Source organism: Lagopus leucura, unplaced genomic scaffold, assembly GCF_019238085.1.
Source record: "Lagopus leucura isolate 7727_CA_CO unplaced genomic scaffold, USGS_WTPT01 Super-Scaffold_100012, whole genome shotgun sequence".
Lineage (NCBI taxonomy): Eukaryota > Metazoa > Chordata > Aves > Galliformes > Phasianidae > Lagopus > Lagopus leucura.
In genome coordinates, this window is record NW_024962267.1 from 10,537,427 (window position 1) to 10,550,560 (window position 13,134).

The 13,134-nt window shown below is 38.1% G+C and overlaps 1 protein-coding gene across 6 annotated transcripts in view; it reads left to right on the forward strand.

The window, feature by feature from the left end:
• TRAK2 (trafficking kinesin protein 2) overlaps positions 1 to 13,134 on the forward strand; it is a 33,054-nt gene that overhangs the window by 2,506 nt on the left and 17,414 nt on the right. For 3 of the 6 annotated variants that reach the window (XR_006179547.1, XM_042874320.1, XM_042874324.1), the window contains exons 1-3: positions 84 to 142; positions 8,791 to 9,115; positions 10,021 to 10,215. Coding sequence is in view for 5 of the 6 variants with exons in the window: in XM_042874320.1 (XP_042730254.1) it covers positions 9,079 to 9,115; positions 10,021 to 10,215 (232 nt within the window). In the remaining variant the exon portion in view is untranslated. Of the gene's footprint in view, positions 1 to 83; positions 143 to 318; positions 356 to 1,238; positions 1,366 to 8,790; positions 9,116 to 10,020; positions 10,216 to 13,134 lie in introns of those variants that run through there. The other 3 variants (XM_042874323.1, XM_042874321.1, XM_042874322.1) reach the window with 3 other exon arrangements.

Here is a 13,134-nt window from a genome sequence, read left to right on the forward strand (position 1 = left end):
CCGGGGCCTGTAGTTCCGCGACGGCCGGGCGGAAGTCATCGTCGCGCTTCCTCGGTCGCCGACTGATTGCACGGCGAGCGGCTGCCCGTCAGCTGCGGGCGCAGGGCGGTGGCGGGGAGGCGGAGCTCTGGAGGGAGCGCGGGTAAGGCGCTGCTTGGCGCTGATTTGGGGTGTCTGTGCCGCTTATGGGCGCACTGTGAGTTCTCAGTACAAGCTGCTGAGATGCAGCGGGTGCGTGTCGAGAAGCGCGAGAGCTGACCGTGGCATGGCCTGGCCCCGGCTGCGGGCCTGTGGCTGCGGGTGGGCTGCGCTGTTTCGAGCGGGAGGCAAGCGGCAGCCCTCGTCCGTTCTCGCGGTGAGGCTGGCGGAGATCTTTTCGGGTGGTAACGTAGATATATGTGATGCTAAGCTTTATTTTTGGGCGGTAGCGTCGATATGTATGATGCCAAGCTTTGTGCCTACAGTATATACGTGTCTGACTGCGGTCGAATGGCAGACCTTTGCTGCGGCGATGGCAGCGACCGCAGGCTGTGCGTGGCGTGACCTTCAGCGTGCCGCCAAGTTCGTTCCATGGAAACAGTGTCCTTACCCACACGGGCTCCATATGGGGGGGCTGCGTCTCTGCTCACAGAAGGCAAAGTTTGGCGAAATATCAGTTGTGTCTCAGGTTTTGTATGGACTTTAGGGCAAGGCGACTCTGGGTTCCATCAGCTTCTTAATTACAGCGTTGCATTCTGAGCTTCTGAGTAAAATGCAGTAATTGCTTTTTTCCTGTTGGCCACCCAGTGAAAAAATGCTGCATGGTGCTGCACCCTTGTATTATTATTATTATTATTATTGAAAGTAATCTTCAACTGTAAGCTGTTGAAAACATCCTTTTTTGTTATGTTTCAGAGTTATTGTTGTCTGTCAGTGAGAATGTGGATCAGATACTATGAAATAATTCTTAACACAATGTTACAAGACATGGTGAATTGTAGGTTAGCTTTCACATACTTTCTATTTTAAAAGTATGCATTTTATTAGCATTTATTTGGATTTTTATCTTTGCTGTTGGCTAAGAATACTATGTAGAAAGTATTGAAGTTAATCTGTTGTCTTTACTTGTGTTTCCAGCACTAATCTTAACATCCCTAGAGTTTGATGTGATGGACAAATGAGGAAGGAGAACAGTAGAACAAATGCATGGGAAGCTAGATCTCATTAATTCTGAAGCTTTTTTTCCCTTCCCTTCCAGTTCCCACTCACACATAATACAGCCTGACTAGATGTGCAGACAGTTGGTGTGATACCTCAGATGTGAAGGTGTTCGGCACTCTGTACTGATAGAGCGAGGCATCAATTTGTCTGTTTGGAGGAAGGCTGGTAAGGAGGAATTGAAGGAACAAAAAGGAAATGTGCCTCCAACAATTAGTACATAATGCTTTTCAACCAGGCTAAATGAACTCAGCGTTCGTTTTTCCTCCTGTTTCTTGTCTACATTGCCTGTGCTTTGAATGTCTATTTTCTTGCAGTTGGTATAAATACATTTCAGGGCAGTTAAGTAGGCTGTTTACCTTATTCTTGTATTGAAGGTATGCATCCTCAAGGTTTTTTCTTTTAATTGTACTTCTAACACTAAAGGTAACTTTAAAAAAAAAAAAAATTGCATATACCTGAAACTTAAGAGCTCTTTAGTGATGGCATCCTCTATTAGATCTGTATCAGTTCATCAAATTTGGGATGAGGATTTGAAATTATGATTTAAGAAGCAGAATGCTGGAAAATCTGAATGTTCTGTTGTTAGTTTGCATCTAATATAGTAGAGCGCTGACCGGGGTGAATATCACCCTGTTGAAAGGCAGTGTTTCAGGAAGGATGAACATGTGATTCATTGATACATTTTCCAGGAAGCTACCAAAATAGCATTTTTGCAGAGATGTTAACAAAAGAGATGACAGATCCTGTTATCTAGTTAGGTTGCTAGCAATATTCTGATGGCCGGGTCACATTGATCAGACTAGTTTGTTTTAATAAATTTAGAATTGTAGCAATTAAAATTCTGAGTAGTGATTAGAGTGTATATTAAGAAATTCAAACTGCTTACTTGGCTGAATCCAACTATGCATCAACCTGAAAATGTTAGTGATCTTAGTGGAAAATATTATTTAAGTTCATCTGAAGTATAGGCAGTAAGCTTCAATTTTTAAGGTAGCCTCTAACAAACCTTTAATGACATACAAGTACAGCTCTTGCTTCAAGAGTGTGTGTGATGTTTTTATACTTTCTGACTAACAAATAGAGGATAGTTCTTTTTTTTTCTCTCTCTCTCTGAAGAAAGAGAATTAAAAAAGCCACCGGAGGTCTACCTGGAAGAATGTGTACATTTGAATGTTATGGCTGTGCTTTTAGGAAGTTTTATTGATTCCCAGTTCTTTTCTGTATGGTTATTTCATGTAGTGAGCCCCCACAGTTTCTGCCAAAGATAGAATTAATTTAAGCATGTATTTCTACATTGTGTGGTAGGGATGATATAGACAGTCTCCAAGCATGTAAACGCAATTGAGTTTGTGGTCTCAAGCTGTGAAATTTAGCAATTTCATTTAGCAACAATTCATGCATGCGTAAGCATAAAACATATACGTGTGTACTGAATGGCTGGTTTTGCTGTGTGTGGAGATACAGGGCTGACAAGGAGCAAAAGTGTCCAGCTTTTCTTAAGGCCAAACAAAGATCACAAGAGAACTGTTAGGGTCCGTGTTGTGGCTTCCTTGATACACATCAGCTTCTGAAAGATGCCGCTACCCCAAGTTTAAAAAACATCCAGGAGATACATATGGAATTCTGGTTTTGTTCTATTTTTTTGTGTTAGTTTCTGGAAGTTGTTACCCCCTATATTTGATGGTCTGATACAGGATTGCTTATGATGATTTGGTAGTGTTTGAGTATCCTATCATTTGGATTACATTTGCCTATTTTTTTTAAATGATACCATTTCTTACATGAGAGGAAAAACAAGCATTAAGTAGGCTTCTGTGGGGATAGTAATGGCTGCCCAATAATATAGGTGTGAGGTACACAGGAAGTGGTAATTGTGATTGAAAAAGTTCACTTTCACAGATCCTTGTTTTTCAGTGTGTGTGTTCCTTTGTCTTCCATAGTCTACTATATACTGTTGGAAGATTTGGCTTCTGCTTCTGAGCAGGAGTCCCAGGAATGCTTTGGCTGCAATTCAGTGTGGTCATGTTCACTACAAGAATAGAACTGTTTCGTTAACCTTGACATGCAAAATATTTTTCTTGTTATTAGCTGACTTGATAGAATTCCAATTGTAGTAATAAAAAGCAGTGTGTTTAATACTTGATACAATTATTTTCTTAACATATTAATGTAATAATAAAATTTGGCATTCTAGGATAACTGGCTTGTTCATTTGGCTTCTTTTTGGAAAGGTAGTGTTGCTTTGGCATTGCTTTCTTGTTGTCAAAATCTCCTTTGAGTTAGTTGTGGCCTGTTGTCTCACGTCCTATAACTATACAGAGGAACAAATCTCATTTACTCCTTCCAGGTGCTGGTGAGAAGGCAGTTGCTCACAACAAACAGAAAACAGAGAAAATAACAGGATGTTTCTGTTTGAGTTTGGATGTTGTCAAAATAGATGCTAGTATTTTGAAAGCTTTTTTTTTTATGCAGGAAGAAATGAACGCCTACATTGTTTATCTAGTCTTTCCTGCTGTAAAAGCAGCTCATCTCTGCTTTCAGATCACTGTAATTTGAAGTAACAGAGTTCTCTAGTGGTAGAAAGTCTTTAGAATTAAGTTCTGAAATAAGATGGCACAACTGCCATTTTACATTTGTCTTGTTCAGAGCGGCAGTTACACAGAGCAGAATAACTCATTTGTATAATATGTCATGGCTATTTCAACTTTTCTAAGACTTCCATCTATCTTGCTTTTGCAAGTTAATCTTGGTTCAGATTTTTTGACTTGCTGAAGAAAAAATTAGTGTGATCTCCTGCCAGGTTCTCGAGGAAATCGTTTTTGTCTCCTTGTTTCTAAGATGGAATGATATTGAAATAGCAATGCTTTAATGGAATGTGTGGTTGTGATAGCTGAATGCTGTGATGGAGAGTTTAGTTTGGAGAGCATGGAAATATACACACATGTGTATCTCATGTTTGTATGTATAATGCTGTCTGATGTGTTAGCTTCTCTTCAGAGGGCATAACTTCTGCATGTAAACTGTTCTTCAAAATTTGAATTCTATTTGTTTTTTCTCATATTCAATTGAATTATTACTAAGAGACTTCAACATCAATGGGAAATGGGTGTATGAGGGGTATGGGGGTAAAACTGATGGCAAGTACACTTTTGTAAAAACAATGTAGTACACTAACAATAGAAATGGTATTTTGTTATAAAATCTTTTAACAATTATGTAAAATAGGAAAAAAGGAAGTAATGAAAGTCCTAAATCAGTAGTTTTTGTGCAGTGTGGTTGCACTCACGATCTGCTCTTGATAGTTTATAGCACAAGTCCTTCACGTTTTTTACTGTTCAGTGGTTAATAAAGGCATGTGTGGCTGTGAAAGAGGGAACAGAGAAAGGAAGAAGTTCTAGGGCTGTCATTTTTGTGCAGCAAAATAAGAACAGAAGGTGTCTTTAATTCGTAACTAATGTCTTTGAATGTCTTTACTGTTAATAAATTGTCCAACAGGAGACAGAAACCTCTGTTCCTTTTTATAAGGGGAAAGTGGGATGGCTGTTAGCTCTAACTTGAACTCTTTCTGACAAAACTCATATATGCCAACTAAATTAATCCTCTATTATAGTGAGTTGTGTGAGGCTATGTGATGAAGATCATAAAATATACAGAGAGGCACTTAGCATTCAAAATTTAAAATAATTAAAGAAATCTGCAGCAAGAACACACTTAGTGTGTGCATTTTGACACTACAGTGTGGTACTGGAGCCAGAGGCGACTGCAGGTCTATCAGAGCAGTTCTTCTAAGGATAAATGGCCCAGAAGGCCAGGTGGTATCAGCGAAGTATTACAGTGCTTCAAGTTTTGTGATGTAGTTGTGAGGCAGAAGATAAAAAAGGCAGAGCTGTGGTTACACACTGTACAAACATCTTTTTAGACAATTCGTTTTCAAATCTGAACAAAAAATAAATTGTATTTGTGAAGAGAACAGCATCTAGATTTAACTCGGGCAACAAGAAGTGTTTTCTTCCTTGTCTCTGATAGCATTATTTCCTCTGAGCCCTCAGTGGACATTAGACAAAGTAGAAAGAACTGCACAGATCATTTTAAGTAGGTTAATGTAAGTTTCTGCTTTTCTGTAACTTGGTGTTGTGTATTGCAAAATACCAAAGAAAAGTTTATGGTCCTATTTTACTTTTCAGGTGCATAGATGCTTCAGTCAAGTTATAAAGGAGTTAGCAGTTATTTCCCCAAATTAACAACTTTCTTTTTTTTTTTCCTTTTTGATATTTTTTTCAGTTTAAATAAGTAACCTTATTTAGTGTTTTGCCCTTTAATTTGTTTCTATACACAAGAAGAATTTTCAAATTATTTTCATTTGTGTTGTGATTTTAGTCAATGCCACACTTGACTTTTAATTCCTGATTTGGTTTCTAAATGTCTGGCAGAACTAGTTTAAATTTAGTGTTTAGATGTTAGCAAAGGCATTAAAAGTTTAGTGTTTTAGTCATTTTCACTATAAATATCGGACCTAAGTTGTGTGATACTTTTTCATATTCACTCTTTCCAACTTGTGTGGGATTTTTATTTTTATTTTTTATTCAGACTAGAAGAATACCTGAGAAAGTCTCTGGCTTCTGTTTTGGGCATATCTCTGTACAACTTAACTACTTAATTTGAATTTCTAACCATCTTATAGTAGAGCTGTGTGTTTTAAAGCTACATTATAAACGTTGAGGGTGTTATCCATGTGGATGTAAGTACGGTTGTAACTTGCTGTGCTTCAGGAATAATTCTGTAATTGCACTAATTCTGTAGTTGCACTGTGGCAGACTAACAGGGTCGGGGAACCTCCTTCGAGCTTTTACTGTGCAGTGTATTGGCTGGTTGAATTTCCAGAGAAGTTATCCCATGGTACACTGGAATAAAGCTATCAGAAACTTTGAAAGTGGTGACATTGATTTCTGCGGTGTTTACTTCTCAAGGTTGTTGCAAATGAGGTTGCCCTTTGAAGTCAGTAGCTTGTTATTGGCATGGTGCTCTAGAAACTTCGACTCATTATTTACTTTTTTCCCCGTGATTGGCTGAACTGAGACTGACCTGCTAGAAATGCTGTTTCTGCTTTGGACTACATAAAAGAGAGATTAGCCTCAGTCTTGAGAGGAAATGACATTCATTTTTAGACTATTAAAACTCAAGGGTAGATTCAATCAGACTTGTGAAGAAGCAACTGAGTTCTGAGTTTTTTCTTGCTCTACAGTGACTTGTGTGTTTCTAAAGTCATCCCAGCTGCGCACATCTGAACTTCTCATCATTCACTATCATGAACTTCTACAGTTAGGGCAAATAACTGTAGCACACCTAGCATGGTGCTTTTTGCTTAGTTCTTTCTTATAATTTCTTTGGTTCCTTTTGACTACCAAGTTTTTAGTTTAAAATAAATATAGAGGATGTATTTTGTTATAGGATTAACCAAATACAAATAACACATTGACTTAAATAAATATCATCCGGTGTTATGTAGTTATGAAGTGAATATACTTTTCAGAAAAACAAGTATTATTGAGATGTATTATTGTAATAAATCCAGTTTTTCCTGGGATGCTTAAGAAATCTTTGAAACTCAAGGCAGATGAGTTACAAATACACATACAGTCCTTCTCTCACATTTGCTTATAGCAAATGTTGAGAATAGTAGCTGCAAAAGTGCCAGATTAAGGAAGGATTCCGCCTTATAATATTTTTAAAATTGGATAAGAATATGAGTTTTGTCAGAGGGTTGGGGAGAAAAATAAGGCAAAAAAAATCAGTTGTTAATATGTGCAGGTGGCACAGCCCGCTGTGTCTACTTTATCAGGCACATATGCCCCTGACCTTATTATGGGTCATTGGTATTATGGGTGTACAATGGTTCCATGAGATGTCTGTGTAAAAGGAATATAAGATTAAGTTATTTATTGGAGAATTGTAGCTTAAAAGTTCAGCTTAGAAATAGGATTGATTTGATGTGTCCTGTGGTGATTATTTTCTGGGACGCCTTCCAGCTGTTTGTACTGCTTTTACTACCTTGTGTAACTGCACTGTATACATTAATAATGCAACACGTGATGTTGGGGTAAGCCATCTGTATGGACGCTGGCGTATCCCATATGTGAGGCAGGATTGCCATTGCAAACTGATTTATTACTGGCCTCAGGCTCTTAACTGTAGTCACAACTGCTGTAACACTGCATTGTCTTGTAACTGCCTCTGATCATTTCTCCTTTAGAGTGATTTGTATTTTCTAATTGGCAGCTTTTTAATATGGTTTAGAGTAGATATCATAACCACTGTTTATACAGCAATCTAACAGTATCAGGATTGAAGCTTGAATAACCAGAAGAAACAATAATTTTTCATTTTTATGCAGTTTTAGGCTGTTTGCAAGCATCTCCCTATTAACATTATCTGCTAATATGAACTATTAAACATTTGGGTCTCTGTTTTTTTCTTCCTTCTGATTAATGTCTAATAGTGTATTGAAGTCCCTAAGAAGGACTTGCAAGGAAAGGAATGTAACATTGGCATGTCTGGTGGAAAACAGAGCACAAAATCACCTTGCCTTGTGAGGAGATTGTTTCTTTTATCAATCATGGTTGCATCATAAGCACAGTTAGAACTGCTCTGAGGCTTTTAGTTTTTAAGCACTTGCTAAACTGAGAAGTAAAACTTAAAGAATCTGATGACATGAAGCACTTCTTATGAACCTGCATTGCTATCTTAAGTGACTCGCAGATTGGTTGAGTTTAGAAGGGAACTCTGGAGGGCATCTAGTCCAACAAACCTGCTCAAGGCAGAGCCGTGTGGAGCTGCTTGCTTAGGACCATTTCCTACAAAAAAGATGACTTTTGAATATCTCCACAGTCTGTCTGGACAGCCTTTTCCAGTTCTCAGTTACCCTCACAACAAAACAAACCACAACAAAAAACGCTTCCAATGTTCAGACAGGATCTCCTGCATTTCAGTTTTTGTCTATTGCCTCTTGTTCAGTAAAGGCAAATGCCAAGTCCTGCACCTCAGAATAAAACTATGTAAGCAGGACATGCTGGGAAGTGACAGCCTGGAAAGAACCTTTGCCAAAAAGGACTAGTGAGTTCTGGTAAACAATAAGTAGACCATTAGCCAGCAATATTGCCTTGTAAGAAGGAAAGTCAACAGCCATCTTGGGTGACATTAGGAGGATCACAAGCTGGTTAAGGGTTGTGATCTTTCCACTCTGCTCAGTCATGGTGAGAAACACGTACAGCTGTGTGTTTAATTCTGGGGCTCTTAGTACAAGAGACAATACAAATTGTGTGTCCTGCAGAGGTTAAAGAACTGGAGCATCTATCACATGAGAAGAGCTGAGATAGAAAGCTCAGAGCAGAATCTTATCAGTGTGTGGAGAAGACATTTTTTTAACACTACACTTAACATACGATGATGTAATGTGTAAGCTAAGGATTACAATGATTGTTTATTTTTTTGAGTTAAATGGTGATACAGAGAAGAAATAGACTGAAAAAAATGAGGTCATATTAATCTCATTTGAAATGTGTTAAATTCTTGCACTCTTTGTTTTATTTTTAGGTTATGGCTGAGCTGAGGATCTTATGCAGCTTTTATGAAATAACCTATAGATGTTCCTGCTGATGAGTAGTGCCTCAGATGAAATGAGCATGTCCTAAGAGATTTGGAATAAGAACCAGTCAACAGAAGGGAACTGATGCCTGATTTGTTGGCGTCTCGGTAGCTTGATGGCTGTCAATTACTCTGTCTCTAAACCAAAGCCATCTTTCTACCAAAGCAATAAAGGGACAGTGCACAATCTGACTACAGAATGCAGTTTCCAAAGAAGTGAACTGTAAAGAAAGACTCATGAATTTTGATCACAGGATCTTGGAGAGCATCTCTGGTGAGTTGGAGAAATAATTCTGGTATGAATCTTGAATGTAACTAGTGTTTTACAGATTGCCAACTTGAAAACAGCCTTGCGTTTCATATTAATCATTACTGGCATCTCTTCTATTGGAAGTTATTGAAGATAGCCTTCATCTTTAGTGGGCATGTTCAAATGACAATTATTATATACCTTTGAAATGCAGTATTTTAGCAACTTAATGTTTTTGTTTGTTTTGTTTATTTGTTTTTTTTTGTTTTTTTGTTTGTGTTGCTTTGTTTTTCAATAATATTGAAGAGGAGGAAAAGCAGGATGAGTTAAATTTCCTGTTCAGAATTTTTAGGTACTGTGTTTTCATAAATCGTGATTCCAGATGTATGATAACAGAATTGTTATCATTGTTATCACATACAAGTTGCCCAATTTCAAGGCAGCATTCAGTTGCTATTTCTAGTCACTTTTTAAAAATTTATATTAATTGGCAAACAAAAGCATAAACGGAAGAAACAGAAAAATATGAATTTCCTTCAGGAAAGAGAACTGTAATCTTGCTAAAGCCAATGAAACCTTACAAAATTGATCAGTAAAATGTAGATCTCCATTTTAGTTCAATAAGCAGGAAAAGATAGAAACTGAAACTCATTACACGTATTGAAGAAATCAGAGGGAGTAATGGATAAAACAGCTTTGCAGGAAGCTTTGCAGTAACTCGGGAATGAGGAACTTGCAAATATTCTAATATCAATTAAGTATTAAATCAATAAGTATTCTGCTCATTTGTTCAGTACAGAATAATTATTTTCAAATCTACTGAAGATTTATGAAAGTATAGTAAATAGAATCTGTACTACTATAGCATATACTAAATACATGGCGTATTTTATAGTTATGTTCTCTTACTAGCATTTAATCATTTTTAGATGTCTGCTCCACTGAGGACCTCCCTGAGGTAGAGTTGGTGAGCATGCTAGAGGAACAGTTGCCAGATTACAAACTACGAGTGGACTCTCTGTATCTTTATGAAAATCACGACTGGATTCAGTCTCCTACCCGCCGTGGTCATCTTCCTGAAATCTCTTCTCCGGTTCATGATGAGGAGACCTTCCGTTACATGAGTGAGTATATCCAGGCCGAAGGATTTTTTTTTTTTTTCTTTTTCTTACATTTATTTAAGAGAAAAATGTAAACTGATTAATGTTAAAAGTGTAATGTTCAAATTTGAACGTTTTAGCACAAGTGAAACAAAAAGCTGAGTTGAGAGGAAGTGCTTTTAGTGTGACTGCCATCCTTAGAGCTGAGCTGGCATGTCACATATCTGCCTGATCATTAGGTTTCATTTAGAAACAAGGTCAGAAACATAATGAAGGGGGAAGAAGAATTGGGAAAAATTGTGCTAGATTATATGAGATGTGAGCAGTATGGCATATGCAGCAATTCTGTTTTCAGAAGCATTAATGATGCTATGATTTTTATTTTTTTTTTTTAATGATGTTTGCCCTGATGCATTTTGTCACTGTTGCTTGTAAGATGCTGTTAGATGTTTCTTCTGCGGATATAAATTGTGTGAAAGCCAGGTAGGTGAATATTAGATCAATGTTGATCACTGCCTTCTGGTTCTGAAAATAATAACTATTTTTTGCTACCAGTCAATTGTGATTACAGCAGTCCTTAAAGCTAGCAGATCATGAAGAAAACAATGGATAGCATCAGATCATGTGGAGAAACCATTAATATGTTAAAAATCAAATGGTATAGAAAGGTTGAAGAAAAAAAAAAACCTAAATGCTTACATGTCATAATTTCAAGTGTTTTTCATGTAAAAAGAGAAAAACACTGTAAGAGCTTTTAGATAAATCTACCCTCTTTGAACAAGGGGAAACAGCTTCAAGCTCAAAGAGGGTAGGTTTAGGTTGAACACAAGGAAGAAGTCTTCTACAGTGAGGGTGGTAAAGCACTGGAATAGGTTGCCCAGAGATGTGTTTGATGCCCCATCCATGGAGACTTTCAAGGCGAGGCTGGATCAGGCCCTCGGCGACCTGACCTAGCTGTGTATGTCCGTGTTTACTGCAGGGGAGTTGGACTAGATGGCCTTAAAAGATCTCTTCCAACTCTAAGGATTCTATGATTCTGCAACTGGCTAAGTCCTCTTTCTTCCACAGAATCATAGAATCACTCAGGTGGAAGAAGACCTTAAGATCATTGAGTCCAACCACGACCTAACCATACTACCCTAACTCTAACAACCTTCCACTAAATCATGTCCCTGAGCACCACATCCAAACAGTTTTTAAACACATCCAGGGCTGGTGACTCCCTGGGGAGCCTATTCCAGTGCTTAACAACCTTTTCTTTTGAAGTTTTTCCCGATATCCAACCTAAACCCACCCTGGCACAACTTGAGTCCATTTCCTCTCATCCTGTCACCAGTGAGAAGAGACCAACGCCGCTTTCGCTGTAAGCACCTTTCAGATACTGGAAGAGAGCAATAAAGTCTCCCCTCAGGCTCCTCTTCCCCAGATTAAAAAGCACCAGTTCCTTCAGTTTCTCCTTGTAGGGTGCATTCTTCAAGCCCTTCACAAGCTTTGTTGCCTTTCTTTGGACCTGCTCCAGTACCTCAGTGTCCCCTTTGTACTGAGGTGCCCAAAACTGAACACCTGGGGGAATGAACTTGGTATTTGGATTACTGTTTCTCTGTAATGATTACCTCTTCCACATACTTGCCACCTCTGAACAGGGATTTTTTGTTGTTTGTGCTTTCAGCCTCCACCCAGGGCGTATAGCAAATGATTAAATAAAAGTAACATATTGCCTTCTGCAAATACAGTATTCCATAATTTAAAGCAATCTTGTTATCAGTTGAACTTTCATTCTTGGAATTTTTTTAAACTGTGGAAAGTATATTCAAAGCCTTAATGATTATTGCTCAGCCTGTTTCTGATAACAGAACTGGAAAAACAAATGAATTTTGAGTTGAATGAACGCTTTCATAGTTCGTTTGAATTGATTGTGTGTAGTCAGTGGGGTGTGTACTATCCTCAAAGTTTTTTTTATAAAGAGGTGGAATCAAAGTCTGTCAGTGCTGGTAGCAACTTGACATCAAATGTGTCTCTGGTCAGTGCATGCATTTCCAGTGTGGTAAAGCACAGAGCTCCAAGAGAAGGTTCTTCAGTGAACGTGAACCTGCATTTCCAATCAGTGAGAGGCAGGGGTTTTAAGCCATATATTATTTGGCAGTCAAGTTGTTTTCCTCCTTCACCCAGCAAAAAGTTCTTTTTAGCTATAAAAATGTGTTCTGTGAAAATAGTGAGCTGCTTGTGAGAATTCTTTGGAATTGCTGCCATAGTTTTCCTGGCATTCTCAAAAGTGTTCAGTAACTATGACTGTAAATTTCTGTCTAAAACTGAATCTTCTGAATGAGTCCATCTTAGAATTTTGCATTTTAGGATTATGTAGACACTTCTGTATGTAAGATTCAAGTGTGGTTACCCAATCTGGATGTGAAATGCATCACATTAATTTAAAACATTTGTAGTTAGAGTTAATTCTGTATGTTAAATCTATCATTTAATTGGCTAGGTAGTGATAGAATAAGGGGTAATGGTTTTCAACTAAAAGAGTGCAGATTTAGGTTAGATTTTAGGGGGAAATTCTTTACTTAGAGAGTGAAGTGCTGGAGCAGGCTGCAAAGAGACTCTGTGGATGCTCCATCCCTGGAGGTTCAAGGCCAGGTTGGGCTCTGGACAGCTTGAACTAATTGCTGGCAACCCTGCCCATGGCAGGGTGTTGGAGCTGGACCCAAGCCATTCATCATCATCGTGATGATTTAAGTACACTGTTGTAACTGCCAAATCATAATATTCAAGATAAGTACAGTTTATTTTATGTTTCTCTGAGAAACTGTCCAAAGAGGAGTCATCATATGAGATTTTTTGAGCCTAATAACTTACAGGAAGATGCTGAGGTGGTCCCAGGCAGACATACAGAAACGCAAATCAGGATCTAGTTACAATCACATCCAAATCACTTCTTAGCTG